The sequence below is a fragment of the Epinephelus lanceolatus genome, chromosome 6 (genome assembly GCF_041903045.1).
Source record: "Epinephelus lanceolatus isolate andai-2023 chromosome 6, ASM4190304v1, whole genome shotgun sequence".
Classification (NCBI taxonomy): domain Eukaryota; kingdom Metazoa; phylum Chordata; class Actinopteri; order Perciformes; family Serranidae; genus Epinephelus; species Epinephelus lanceolatus.
In genome coordinates, this window is record NC_135739.1 from 1,190,855 (window position 1) to 1,206,759 (window position 15,905).

The window sequence follows — 15,905 nt, forward strand, 5'->3', positions numbered from 1 at the left end:
GTAAAACATCCAAAATATGTTTTTATAACATCTGAAATAATATTGACCGGTAAAATATCGGAAAGATGTGACTAAAATTTCCTTAAAAAATATTATTTGGACATCCTGATAATATTAGTAAAATATCTGACTACATTTTGTAAAATATCTTTTAAAAAAGTCCAAAATATTAGTAAAATACTGGACAAAAGTTAATAATTCATCTGAAAGAATGTAAGCCAAATATCTGAAAGCTGATATTACCCAACAAATATTAGTAAACACAAACACTGTGGGGACTCTGACACACTGTGGGGACTTTGACTGTAAAACACTGTGGGGACTTTGACACACTGTGGAGACTCTGACACACTGTGGGGACTTTGACACACTGTGGGGACTTTGACACACTGTGGAGACTCTGACACACTGTGGGGACTTTGACACACTGTGGGGACTTTGACACACTGTGGAGACTTTGACACACTGTGGAGACTTTGACTGTAAAACACTGTGGGGACTTTGACACACTGTGGGGACTCTGACACACTGTGGGGACTTTGACTGTAAAACACTGTGGGGACTTTGACTGTAAAACACTGTGGGGACTTTGACACACTGTGGAGACTCTGACACACTGTGGGGACTTTGACACACTGTGGGGACTTTGACACACTGTGGGGACTCTGACACACTGTGGGGACTTTGACTGTAAAACACTGTGGGGACTTTGACTGTAAAACACTGTGGGGACTTTGACACACTGTGGAGACTCTGACACACTGTGGGGACTTTGACACACTGTGGGGACTTTGACACACTGTGGGGACTTTGACACACTGTGGGGACTTTGACTGTAAAACACTGTGGGGACTTTGACACACTGTGGGGACTTTGACTGTAAAACACTGTGGAGACTCTGACACACTGTGGGGGCTTTGACACACTGTGGGGACTTTGACACACTGTGGGGACTCTGACACACTGTGGGGACTTTGACACACTGTGGGGACACTGACACACTGTGGGGGCTTTGACACACTGTGGGGACTCTGACACACTGTGGGGACTTTGACACACTGTGGAGACTCTGACACACTGTGGGGACTTTGACACACTGTGGGGACTCTGACACACTGTGGGGACTCTGACACACTGTGGAGACTCTGACACACTGTGGGGACTTTGACACACTGTGGGGACTCTGACACACTGTGGGGACTCTGACACACTGTGGGGATACACTATGGGGACTGTGACACTCCTTCATACAGCTGACTGAAGTCCATTCACTGCAGTAGAAACACCACAGCGCCCTCGTGTGGACAAAAGCTCTGCTGCCTGTGATAACAACAACTTTAACTTCAGATACTGATATATATATTTACACACACACACACACACACACACACACATAAACATCTTAAAATAGAGTTAATCTATCTCTAAAAAAATACATATATTTTGTTTTAAATTAAATCTAGACGTGTTCCTGGTGCAGACAACAGTGTTAGTGTGATGTCAGCATTAACAAGTGTGTGTGTGTGTATGTGTGTGTGTGTGAGACCATCAGGATGAACAGGTGAGAGTGTAATCATTAGCTCCGAGTGATGTCATCTGTCCAGATGTGAGCGTGCTCAGTGCTCATCAGTTAAAAAGGCAGGTAGACAGCTGCTGCTGCTGCTCAGGATTACAGCTGATGGAGAAATCATCAGGACGCAGAGACGGAGGAAACACCACCACCACCAAGATCAGCAGAGATCTGAAGCTGTCCAGATGTTCTCACAGAGTCCAGCTGTGACCTGCAACAGACGGGAGAAACACGCCACGTCGCCACCACCTCTCTATAAATAATGTATTCATTCAGTTAACAGTGAATGTGAAAGACTTTATTTATCTGTTATTTAATTACTGTCTATTTGGCCTACAGTGAGTCAGAGTCAGTCTAAAGATTCCTTATTAGCTGATGAAACACACACCATGTGTACTTTGTGAGGTGTGAACTTCCTGCATGTTTAAATGAAAAAAGACTTTTTTATGTGTTGACCCTGGGTTTTGTCTCTCAGGTTAAACAGAGGTGGTGCTGACTCTGTGATGGAGGTGTTGTTGCTGTTGGATGACCGTCTGCAGACTCTGCAGAGGCAGCAGATTTCTACAAACAAGAATTTAAATTCAATTTTATTTATAAAGCCCAATATCACAGATCACAGTTTGGCTCAGAGGTTTTACAGCAGACCACAGCCCTCTGTCCTTTGGACCGTCACAGCTGATCAGGAAAAACTCCTCCAAAAAAACAGGTGAAAAATGTATTATGAGTGACTAAACTATATGAATATTTCAGTCATGACTCGTGAAGAAGGGATTTTAAAAAAGTGATATTCAGAGAGACGCTGCATCTGTTGTTCATTCTTTGGCTGTTCAAAACAATCTGGAACAAAAAATTAAAAAACACATTTTAGCCAGTTTTGCGAGATTTTGGCTCACAAAAGGAAATATGGACCCTTTAACTGTTAGTGAACAGTGTGGTGGTTTTTGGTGGGCGGGGCTTAGCTGGAGGCAAAACAGTTCTCCACAGACATTAGCTAGCGCTAGCTAACAAGTTGTGTTGTCTTGTTTTAGACGATGGAGGAAGATGATGTGAGTGGTGCGTTCAGAAACACTCATTGTGAGTGTGGGAGCGCACTCTGACACAAACTGGAGCGTTGATAAATTGGGAGTGCTGTCTGAATGTAGCGTTGGGTTATCCAGAGCAGCGCACTCTCAGAGTGGCAGAGCGCACTCTGGACACTCTGTCTGTGGAGACGGAGCAGCTGAGCGCACTCTGGACACTGTCACATGTGAGCATTTTTGATGATGGCCTCCGTCCAGTCCTTTGGTCTTATCACATTTAACCATAGTTGTCTTTGTTTTTGTTGACGGGCAGTGGCGGCTGGTTTTGAGCCATGACTCCTTCTATTCTGGCTCCCAATAACACAACAAGACAAACACATTTTAACACTCCTATGGAGCCTACAGCCCTGTGGGGGAGAGGCAGCTGCACCTCCAGCTGATAACATGACATCATCATGACGTCACCTAAAAGGGTCGATTAAACAGGCCTGTATAAATAAAGAAAATGTTTTCTTTAATTCAAGATATTGAACGTGTTTCTGTGATGTTTACATGAAAAGTTATTAAGCAGAGGTTTGTAAAATCAGAGGGAAAAAGGCCGTCATGAAGAAAGGATTCAGCATGATGGTGAACTTTGACCTCTCCAGTATACAGCTGAGGTGAGGTCACATGACTTGGACTTGGTTATACAATCAATTACAAATGAGACTGGCCGAAGGTCACGTGTAACTGGATATCTGCGGATTGATCAGGCTGAGGACAGAGAACAGTTTGCATCATCAATATCAATATTTATCTGTATTTCTTTCAGTCAAATTTGTCTCTTCGCTCTCAGTCTGTCTCTGTGCTGCTGGGACAAGCGATTGTTTTTCCTCTGGAGATCAATAAAGTTTTATCTTCTGTGGAAAGGATGCATGCTGACTTGAAGGGTGGCTCCTAAAACTTTACAAAAAATATAAATCATATTTTACAGCACATATCCCTCTGCTGATCAGACGGGAAGCATTTAATTAGCTGGATTTGCTAATGGAGTTTGGCATGAAGCCAACTGATCCATCATTATTATTTATCATTTATCAGCTGTATAAATTAATTCACACCAAACTCTATTTTAAATTCAGCCATGTGATGGTTTATTTGTTTTCAGCATTGGTACACTCTGTAGAATCACTCTGCATGCATCTCACACAGCTGATCCCCTCTAATTATTCTGACCTTTTTAAATATATATAGATTTCTAAAATATATATAATTCTCAAACTGTTTATCGGTAACACGTTTAATGCCAACATTTCTGCACCTCCTCATGAAGTATGACAAAACATTACCTTGATAAAAGCTCAACGTGGTTTACCTGTGCCTGGACAGACACCACACCAAACTCCTTTCATAAATCTCACAATTTAAAGATATCTCACATATCAAGAGGAATTCTTACTTTGAAGAATGTGATTTATATGTTTTTCTAAAGCTGAAGGAGTCGCTCTTCAGTTCAGCTCATATCTGATCTGAAAATGTTTGAAATTATTTCATTATTTTGGACACTAATTATTGGTTTTGCATAGTATTTTCTTCACTTTGTTCACGTTTGGTCATTTTAATCTTCACTGCATTTACTGACAACTACATGTGTCATTTAAACCCTCAGTAACACTGATATCCTGATGGTTTAGCTCCTCCTCATAAACTGTGATGAAAACTAACGTTACCTTCCTAACAGCATACGTCCTGTCATTCACCTGTGCCTGGACAGACCCCACACCAAACTCCATCCATAAATATCACAATTTAGTGATTAAAGTCATTTCACTGATGACCTCTTATATCAGTAGATATTCTTACTCCTCCTTTTGGAGTTCTGAACCTCCTCATCTGAACTGAGGCAAAAACTGACTCATTTAAAAACAACAACCTTCTGTTCACCTGTATGTAAACACACGCTGTACCAAACTCCTCTCATAAATGTAGTGATTTAATGCTTCTTCTCTTCATAACACTTCTACATTGTCTGTAAAATGTGATCTATATATTTTCTTGCATTGAGAGGAGCCGCTCATCAGTTCGGCTCAATCTGGTCTAAAAATTAATTTAAAAAAAGAATCTAATTTTGGATAAAATAAAGTGATTCACATTTCCTTGCTGTGCTGTGTTATTTAAACCCCGGATCTGACCTTGCAGGTGTCTGGCTTGTGATTGGTTGGCAGGAGTTACCTGAAAGTCCTACGAGTCAGACTGAGGGAGAACGTGCTCCACAGACAGGCCTGACGTCATTGGTAGGTGGATGTGAACTTCCTAGTTTTGGATTTACTTTATGATATCAACAGAGTTCAGCCAACGCGACGTGTATCTGGAAAACCCGGGTCTGCTCTCGGTTCCGGTGAAAAACGCCACACTCTCCCGCCATTGCTTTCTCCTCTCAGTCCGCGCGGACAGTTTCCGGTTGTTAAAATGACTTTTTACAGACTTCTCTCGGCGGCTCTTGTACCGATCTGTTGGCTGTTCGTGTCCGCGGCGGAGGATGTGACTTCAGCGGCCCCAGGCAGCACCGCGGCGATCCAACCCGCCGTGACGAACTCCAGCGGGCTGAACTCCACACACAGCGGCGGCGGGAAGGGTATCGGAGGGCTGTCTAACGGGTTCGATGTGGACAGCTCGATGATCCAGAGGGCCCTGTACGTCCTCATCGGCATCACCATGATCGGAGTTCTCTACTTCCTGATCCGAGCCGTGAGGTGAGAACAACTGTTTGACTCCGCTCAGTAAAACGAACAATCTACAACTCTGTGAACACCTGAACTAAACACCATGTTAACTTTGGTCCTGACATTTATCTCCCATAATGTTAAAAACATTATTATTATTATTATTATTATTATAGAAAGATTAACTGTATTCTCAGACGGGATGTAAGCCGAACGGAAATGCGTCACTGCCAGCTTCAGAAAATCACATGTATGACAGTTAATACATTATGTGTTAGTGTTGGTAAGAGAAGAAGTATTAAATCACTAGATTTATCAATGGAGTTTGGTACTGCGTCCAAACTGTGTGTGTGTGTAAAGGAAGAAGCAGAGCTTAGTGTAATGTCTGTGATATTAAATATGATGGGTTTAAGGCACAGCTCAGATAAAAGATGTTCAAAACTACATAAAGACAGTTGCCAAATATTATATTAACCCAAAACTAATAGATTTGTTGCTGTTAAACCAAACCTCATTCATAAACCTATCAATTTAATTCTTCCTCTAGTATCAGCAGGTGTGTATATGCTGTGAAAGATGATTTATGCCCTTTAGTATCATGTCTGTGGCCACTCTTTAATTCAGCATGTGAACCTCCTCCTAACTCTCACCATCCTCCCTCACCAAGTTAGTTTCTCAGGAAGTCAATCAAACATGTTGTGTAGTAGCTATTTATAGAGTGGTGCCTCTGCATCAGAGCTGGACACAGAGAATAACCATAAATATACTTTCATTACAACATATGGACATTGAGTCAAACAGCATTCATCAAATGATCAAATCTACACATCATCAAAATACAATAAACTCTTCCCTTTACCTGCAATATCTGTTTATTTTCGTCCAAGCTGTGAACATCACTGAGGCTGTTCTTGGTTCAGATGTAAGCTGAGCTGAAGAGTCGCTCCTGCAGCTTTAGAAAATCACATGCATCACATTTAACAGACGATGTCGAAGTGCTGATAAGAGGAGGAGCATTAAATCAGCAGATTTATCCATGGAGTTTGGTGTGGTGTCTTTGCACATCCAGGTGACTGGCAGGTGGAAGGAACAGAACCACAGGGAGAGATTTGTAGAAAATTTGATTAGTGGTCGTACAGTACGAGGTCTGTACCTCCTTATCTCAACTGTAATGTCACCTCACTGACTGCCTGTCTTACCTGTGGACAGACATCACACCAAAGTCCATTTAAAAAACCAAGTAATTTAATGCTTTCTCTCCCGTTATCGACTGTACACACGTTAAATGTGAGTCATGTGTTTTTCTAACGCTGTTGGATTTACTCTTTAGTTCTGCATTCATCGCTGCGTTCAGCCCACCAAGCAAATATTTTAATGATGAATTTATCCTTCAAGATTATTTTTATGTAGTCAAGGTTTGACACTTGATCAGTTTAGTTAAATCAGTTTATCTGTTTTCACTAAAAACTAACCATACCTCCATAACGGCCCCTTTAGCCGTCACACCAAACTCCACCCAGGAACCTCACAGTTTAAACTCTGTCTCTCACCAGAAGCCGCACACACTCTGTCAACATGATTCAGGTGGTTTTCTGAAGCAGTTGGAGCCTCTCTTTAGTTCAGCATGCGTCTGATCCACCAAACACAACGCTGAATCATTTCCCTCCACCAGCATTAGAGTCTGGTAATGATGATTTCTACCTGGTTGTCAGGCTGAAGCGACCCACCTACAAGAAGAAGTACGGCCTGCTGTCCAACTACGACGACTCCGTGGAGATGGATGCGGTGGAAAGCGATGAGGACGAGACGCTTTACGAAGCTCGCAGCCTCCGCAGGTCAGAGGTCAACACACACAGAATACTGCATGTTAGCACCAACTCACTCAGTCAGAACTCCTCCTCCTCCTCTTCTTCATCACTCAGTGAAATGTGAACACACAGAAACATGTTTATATCAGTGTGACGTCTCGTTCTCTCTGACGTCTGTCCAGAATAAACACCTGCCAATCCACTAAGAAACCAGAGGAACCTCCCTGAGGATCCTCATGTCTTGATATTATCTGCAGTGTCACAGACGCCTGTACATCAGTAGGCTCACTGCAGACAGGAGCTGCTCTCACATCGTTCAGCTCACTGTGAATCGAGACTATTTCACCAGATTAAAAACAACAGGGCTCAAAGTTTAACTCACAGCAACATTACACTTCCTGTTTACATTCCCAAAAGCATTATGGGAACTGTAGCTTCAAACGGAGTAGCCGCCAAATAAAAGTAAGACAAAGAATAAAACAAGCGACAGATATCGATCAACTTGAGCTCACAGTTTGGTGGAGCTCCTTCTGAGTCTCTGAAGTCGACCTGACTGAGCTGTCTCTACCCTTCAGTTTGAGTCTGTTATGCTACAAACATCCACTAGATGTCACTGTGTCTTTAAATAGTCTGTCTTTACAGGAAGTTAGTATCAGAAACAGTCGCTGCAGACATGACGGCTCTGTGTGGTGGGAAGAGTGGCAGCGATATACTGTGATATAAAAGCTGACAGCTATCACACCGTGTACATTCACTTATCTATGATAACTGGACGGAGAATCTCTCCTTTATTTGAGGTATTTATTTGGGGTATTTATTTGAGGTATTTATTTGGGGTATTTATTTGAGGTATTTATTTGAGGTATTTATTCGAGGTATTTATTTGGGGTATTTATTTGGGGTATTTATTTGAGGTATTTATTCGAGGTATTTATTTGGGGTATTTATTTGAGGTATTTATTTGGGGTATTTATTTGAGGTATTTATTTGAGGTGTTTATTTGGGGTATTTATTTGAGGTATTTATTTGAGGTATTTATTTGGGGTATTTATTCGAGGTATTTATTCGAGGTATTTATTTGGGGTATTTATTTGAGGTATTTATTTGCGGTATTTATTTGAGGTATTTATTTGAGGTATTTATTTGAGGTGTTTATTTGGGGTATTTATTTGGGGTATTTATTCGAGGTATTTATTTGGGGTATTTATTTGAGGTATTTATTTGGGGTATTTATTTGAGGTGTTTATTTGGGGTATTTATTCGAGGTATTTATTTGGGGTATTTATTCGAGGTATTTATTTGGGGTATTTATTCGAGGTATTTATTCGAGGTATTTATTTGAGGTATTTATTTGGGGTATTTATTTGAGGTATTTATTTGAGGTGTTTATTTGGGGTATTTATTTGGGGTATTTATTCGAGGTATTTATTTGGGGTATTTATTTGAGGTATTTATTTGAGGTATTTATTTGGGGTATTTATTTGAGGTATTTATTTGGGGTATTTATTCGAGGTATTTATTTGAGGTATTTATTTGAGGTATTTATTTGGGGTATTTATTTGAGGTATTTATTCGGGGTATTTATTCGGGGTATTTATTTGAGGTATTTATTTGAGGTATTTATTCGGGGTATTTATTCGGGGTATTTATTTGAGGTATTTATTTGGGGTATTTATTTGAGGTATTTATTCGGGGTATTTATTCGGGGTATTTATTTGAGGTATTTATTTGGGGTATTTATTTGAGGTATTTATTTGAGGTATTTATTTGGGGTATTTATTTGAGGTATTTATTTGGGGTATTTATTTGAGGTATTTATTTGGGGCATTTATTCGGGGTATTTATTTGAGGTATTTATTTGGGGTATTTATTTGAGGTATTTATTTGAGGTATTTATTTGAGGTATCTATTTGAGGTATTTATTTGAGGTATTTATTTGGGGTATTTTTTTGAGGTATTTATTTGAGGCATTTATTTGAGGTATTTATTTGGGGCATTTATTCGGGGTATTTATTTGAGGTATTTATTTGAGGTATTTATTTGAGGTATCTATTTGGGGTATTTATTTGAGGTATTTATTTGGGGTATTTTTTTGAGGTATTTATTTGAGGTATCTATTTGAGGTATTTATTTGAGGTATCTATTTGGGGTATTTATTTGGGGTATTTATTTGAGGTATTTATTTGAGGTATTTATTTGAGGTATCTATTTGGGGTATTTATTTGAGGTATTTATTTGGGGTATTTTTTTGAGGTATTTATTTGAGGTATTTATTCGGGGTATTTATTCGGGGTATTTATTTGAGGTATTTATTTGGGGTATTTATTTGAGGTATTTATTCGGGGTATTTATTCGGGGTATTTATTCGGGGTATTTATTTGGGGTATTTATTTGAGGTATTTATTTGAGGTATTTATTTGGGGTATTTATTTGAGGTATTTATTTGAGGTATTTATTTGAGGTATCTATTTGGGGTATTTATTTGAGGTATTTATTCGGGGTATTTATTCGGGGTATTTATTCGGGGTATTTATTTGAGGTATTTATTTGAGGTATTTATTTGAGGTATTTATTTGGGGTATTTATTTGAGGTATTTATTTGAGGTATTTATTTGGGGTATTTATTTGGGGTATTTATTTGGGGTATTTATTTGAGGTATTTATTTGGGGCATTTATTTGGGGTATTTATTTGAGGTATTTATTTGGGGTATTTATTTGAGGTATTTATTTGAGGTATTTATTTGAGGTATCTATTTGGGGTATTTATTTGAGGTATTTATTTGGGGTATTTTTTTGAGGTATTTATTTGAGGCATTTATTTGAGGTATTTATTTGGGGCATTTATTCGGGGTATTTATTTGAGGTATTTATTTGAGGTATCTATTTGGGGTATTTATTTGAGGTATTTATTTGGGGTATTTTTTTGAGGTATTTATTTGAGGTATCTATTTGAGGTATTTATTTGAGGTATCTATTTGGGGTATTTATTTGGGGTATTTATTTGAGGTATTTATTTGAGGTATTTATTTGAGGTATTTATTTGAGGTATTTATTTGGGGCATTTATTCGGGGTATTTATTTGAGGTATTTATTTGAGGTATCTATTTGGGGTATTTATTTGAGGTATTTATTTGGGGTATTTATTTGGGGTATTTATTTGAGGTATTTATTCGGGGTATTTATTCGGGGTATTTATTTGAGGTATTTATTTGAGGTATTTATTCGGGGTATTTATTCGGGTTATTTATTTGAGGTATTTATTTGGGGTATTTATTTGAGGTATTTATTCGGGGTATTTATTCGGGGTATTTATTTGAGGTATTTATTTGAGGTATTTATTTGGGGTATTTATTTGAGGTATTTATTTGAGGTATTTATTTGAGGTATCTATTTGGGGTATTTATTTGAGGTATTTATTTGGGGTATTTTTTTGAGGTATTTATTTGAGGTATCTATTTGAGGTATTTATTTGAGGTATCTATTTGGGGTATTTATTTGGGGTATTTATTTGAGGTATTTATTTGAGGTATCTATTTGGGGTATTTATTTGAGGTATTTATTTGGGGTATTTTTTTGAGGTATTTATTTGAGGTATCTATTTGAGGTATTTATTTGAGGTATTTATTTGAGGTATTTATTTGGGGTATTTATTCGGGGTATTTATTTGAGGTATCTATTTGGGGTATTTTTTTGAGGTATTTATTTGAGGTATTTTTTTGAGGTATTTATTTGAGGTATCTATTTGAGGTATTTTTTTGAGGTATTTATTTGAGGTATCTATTTGGGGTATTTTTTTGAGGTATTTATTTGAGGTATTTATTTGGGGTATTTATTTGAGGTATCTATTTGGGGTATTTATTTGAGGCATCTATTTGAGGTATTTATTTGAGGTATTTATTTGGGGTATCTATTTGGGGTATTTTTTTGAGGTATTTATTTGGGGTATTTATTTGAGGTATTTATTTGAGGCATCTATTTGAGGTATTTATTTGGGGTATCTATTTGGGGTATTTTTTTGAGGTATTTATTTGAGGCATCTATTTGAGGTATTTATTTGGGGTATTTATTTGAGGTATATCCCCCCGAAGCTTAAAATGATTTGACACGCCTCCCCCATTTTCACTTTATATATTTGATGAATAAAATTATATCTGTATGATGTTTTCTGTGATGGTAAATATCCAGAATAAATCCATGGACATATTATTCGTACTGCTAACACTGCTGTTTCCACGGTAACCCCTGATATATGTTTCTATATTAACATATTAGAGATATTATAACAGAACATGGTTTGTAATGTAGATTTTTACAAACACTATGAAGAGACGTCTCATCTGTTCTGTAGATAAGAAATGACCGGGTCTGTTCGATCAATAATTTCTGTTTTCCTGGTGTGGACATTAAAGAGTTAAAGCTATGACCCCACATAATAAACATAAACAACAAGAGGTTCTGAAGCCTGGATCTGACCCGGGGTCAGCCGTGTCCTGAGCTTCAGTAACGTGTTGTAACTGAAGTATTGATTGATTGATTGATTGATCAGTTTTATCTGTGTCTCTGTTCAGATGAGTCCCGTCGGAGCTGTCATGTCGTCACCTGACGGATCAGACGTGATCACATGGTATTGATTATGGATCAGAGAGAGAGACTGCTGGAGGAGGAAGAGACGGACCAAACAGTTATTGAAGATTAACGCCAAAGCTGCTCGACGAACCCGAGCGGGATAATTATTATTTTTTTAAGGTGGTATTGGTTAGTTTGTGTTGATATAATCACCTTCTGTTTATTATTATTTCTAAGAACGTTCTTGTGTCTTGAGTTTTCTGCTCTGACTGTGCTTAAACTACTGCAGACTGACTCCAGACCAGCTGAGACACTTTGAGGTTTCACTTTCACTTTCTGCCGTCTGATGGCGGCGGCGTGTTCAAGTTTAAACGCTGTGTTAAAGGACGATTCCGCTCTACTGATGTGACTCTCCACCTGAGACTCAGTGAAATTAGAACGTAGTTCACAATAAACCTGAGTCATCTCAAACACTCTGAGTCTGTGACACAAAGTAAACACTGAGAGCAGCCGTGTGATTGGCTCACTGCAGACGTCCAGGTCGACTTTGTTTACCTGTGTGAGGCTGTCAGTGTGTGTCTTTGGCTGTTTGCAAACGAGTGCCTGAAACTTCCTGATGTGCAGGAATGAAGCTGCACAGTAACAGCTGTGTGACGACTCCTCGCTCTCCACGCTCACTCTGAGATGTCTTTTTTATTTTGGGGTATTTTTTTAAACTGAATAATCCAACACAGCCGAAACTTTCCTCTGAGGTGATATCAGATCGCAGTGACAGTTCACACGGTCATACAACCCCTGGAAAAGTTATCAAACTACAAAAACTGTTTTTCAGGCTTTGAATGAACGATATGTTTAGAAAAGTGCTGATCACACGTTGTTTTGGCTGTTGTTTAAGAAAAGTTCACAAAGAGCCAAAGACATGTCAGACGTTACGTGAAATGTCTTCCTCGTGTTATTAATTAGAAATCTGTGACTGTTGAAACATCGCTTGTATCACATGAAACACAAACCAGAGCAAGGGTCTCGATCACTGCACGAGCAGCGTGTGATGCTACCTCGCTGCAGCTCGCACGTGTGTCACAAAGACGGCGTTGCTGCTGTAACGACTGTATTTACACAGTTAAAAGCCGATCCCCTAAAAACTCACTGCACCGTGCAGCCGCTGCATCGACAACATCACGACTCTGCAAATATTTCACAATTAAAAGCGTGGTGTTGACAGATGAAGGGATCCTGTCACAGATACACTGTCTGAAGGCTTTTATTTTGAAACAGGAAGGGCTGAGTTAATAAGAAATATTTTTATTTTTTCATATCTGTGACAGATAGACGTTTAAACTGCGGTGAAAGGTGGCGTGACGTTAATAGACCAGCTCTGAGTGGACGTCACAGTTACGTCACAGCAGTGGCGTGCGCCTCCTGGTGGCAGAAAAACAGCCGACATCAGAGAGAAGCAAGACAGACCCAGAATAAAGATGTCTTGTGGTGTCGTTGGATGTCAGAATAGGAACACAGTTTAAGATAACCTTCATTTTATGGAAAACCGTCTCTGAGGACGCCGTAGTAGAAGATAAAATTTCGTCTTTGGTTAATTCTAATGTGTATATTCAGGCTGTAATGGCTGCTGGACGCTCAGCAGAAGAGTGTGTGTTTGGATTACATGAACTGAATCACTGATGTGCTGAAAGATAATTCATCATCATTGGAACTGTAAAAACTCACATCTGTCAAACATGGATTTGTCTCATTGTCCCTGGTTCAAACTTGAGTAGACGTCCACACAGAATATCATTTAATGTGGAAGCAACATCAGACACCTTTGTAGCTAGCTAGCTAACGCTGTCTGTTCATGAACTCCTGGATCAGAACAGAATATAGAAACTGCTCATTTTAGAAAGGACACCACAAGAAAACATGTTCTTTGTTGAAATTAATAAACAGACACTAGGTCATTGTTTGTTTCTGTCAGCGATCAGCCATAGGTAGCATGCTAGCTACGTTAGCTACATGGCTAATGTTAGCGAGCCCTTCACTTTCCGTGCCTGGATGCAGATGAACCGATCTAAATGCACATTAAGGGTTTTCTTGTGGTGTCCTTTCTAAAGTGAGCAGTGGTGACAGTTAATGTACTTTGTTATGATCCAGGAGTTAATAAACAGACAGCGTTAGCTAGCTAGCATGCTAGCACGTTGATAAGATGGACGTCCACATTAAATTAAATTATATGTGGACGTCTCCACAACTATTAATTAAGGATAATAAGACAAATCCATGTTTGACAAATGTGAGTTTTTTTCAATTCTTATGATGATTTATCACCATGTAAATAATAAATGATCCAAACACACACTCCTCTACTGAGCATCCAGCAGCTATTACAGTCTGAATATCCAGATTATAATTAACTGCAGACAAAACTTCATTTCCACTACACGTAGATCATAAACTCGTGGATCGAAAAATGACTCATTGCAATCGGTTGAGAAATATAAACGTGACAGTGATTTTTATGTTTTATTTGGCGCTAATGCCGACACCACTACTGTCACTTTCTGCCGCCAGTTTGGCTCCGCCCACAAAACACATTTACAAACACAAAAAGAATCTTTCATCAAAAAAAAAACACTTTCAATTGTTTTTGCTGAAAACCGCACGCAGAAAAATAAAACAGGCGGGGCTCCCACAGAGCGCTGCAGGATGTACTTCTCTGTTGGCCAGCCCTGAAGTCAGCGTCGCCCTGGTTCCCTGGTCAGAAAGTAAACAGGATTTTTTTTGTTTGATTTTGGATTATTACAGAAAATAAACGTTTCTGATTCTTCAGGTTTTGTCCAGTGAGATAATCTTCACTGACGAACACCACTTTATGATTATTGAAGAATAAATTAAATCAACAGAGGTAAAACGCTAACGTAAGGCTGTAAACTAACTACATCACGGTCACATGACTTTAACATCGCCACCACAGTGAGGCTGTAAAGTCGTGTTCAGCGTGACGACGTTCTGTCATCTCATTTAGACTCTTGTTAGAGACACATAAAAGCTTCAGAGTTCACACTGGGTATTTACTGACAAAGAACAAAATGTGAAAGTCTCTCAGCTTGTGTTATTTCACACACTGAACCAAAAACACTGACCTCAAGACCAGGGAACAGGAAGCGCTAACATGCTAACATGCAAACTCATTTCTGGGTTTTAAGAATCATACCCGGGGCACTCTCTTCTCTACACCAGTGATTCCTAACTGCTCCACATTTCTCAGTCATCAGTTTAGCCTCCGCACACTTTAAGACATGCTGCGTCATACCTGCCTTTGCCTAGTTTGCCGTCTTCAAAATAAAAGCTGTGCCAAAAATTCACTGTACTTCAAAATAAAGTGTTTTTTTTTGTTTTTTTTACAAACTTGACACATTCGCGAGTCACTTGCTGTCCACTCAGAACGGACCCACGACCCACCAGCTGGGAACCACTCAGCTCACGCTCAGCAGCATCTGAGAAGCACTGCTCACACAGGCAGTGTGGCTGATCTAACCTCTTAACATGGACGCCAAAAAACAAACAAACAACAACACACGCCTGAGGCAGGCAGTGTGTCACAGGCGTCATCTACACGTAAATAAACCAGTTTATTTTGTGTTGAACAAACAACAAAGTGTTTGAAATGATTTGAGTCAAAGTTACGTTCATGTAAAACCCATCAGGCTGATGTAAAGAAGAGTTTTCCTTTAAGTTGGTCTTAACTAAAATCCCGATGATGACGATGATATGATGTAAGATGTACGGGGGGGGGGCTCTTCATGAGGTGGACGGATGAGCTCACTGACTTTACGATAAATCGTTTCCTCAGAACTGAAGTTTCTCAGAAACAACTTTTAGTGACCAATAATGAGAAGATCGTCAGTTTAAAGCCAAATAAATACGAATTCTTTGTTTATTTATGATTTGAATCTTTTTCTCCACCTGTTGTTTTTCTGCCTGCAGACGACTCGTGTTTCATATTCAGCTGCTTTTCAGCAACTAAAACTCTCAGGTCACATTTCAGTTTCACGTTTCTCATATTTCCAGGAGAATTCTTGGAACTTATGAAATAAACATTTTAACATGTTTCAGCATCTTTGATATTTTCCACAGCTTTAAACTGAAGGTAAATGAAGTGCCCGTATTTCTCTCTGCTGCTGTTTCCTGTCAGAAAATGCCAAAGTTTCACTTTTACTAAAAACATTAAAGTGTTTTTAAAATCTC

General features: G+C 39.0%; 1 protein-coding gene across 1 annotated transcript; it reads left to right on the top strand.

The window, feature by feature from the left end:
- The first annotated feature begins 4,845 nt into the window (after positions 1-4,845).
- Positions 4,846-15,905, top strand: fam174c (family with sequence similarity 174 member C). Its single transcript, XM_033622257.2, has 3 exons — positions 4,846-5,321; positions 7,004-7,126; positions 11,669-15,905. The coding sequence occupies exons 1-3, from the start codon at positions 5,038-5,040 to the stop codon at positions 11,670-11,672; spliced, it is 411 nt and encodes a 136-aa protein (XP_033478148.1). The 5' UTR covers positions 4,846-5,037; the 3' UTR covers positions 11,673-15,905.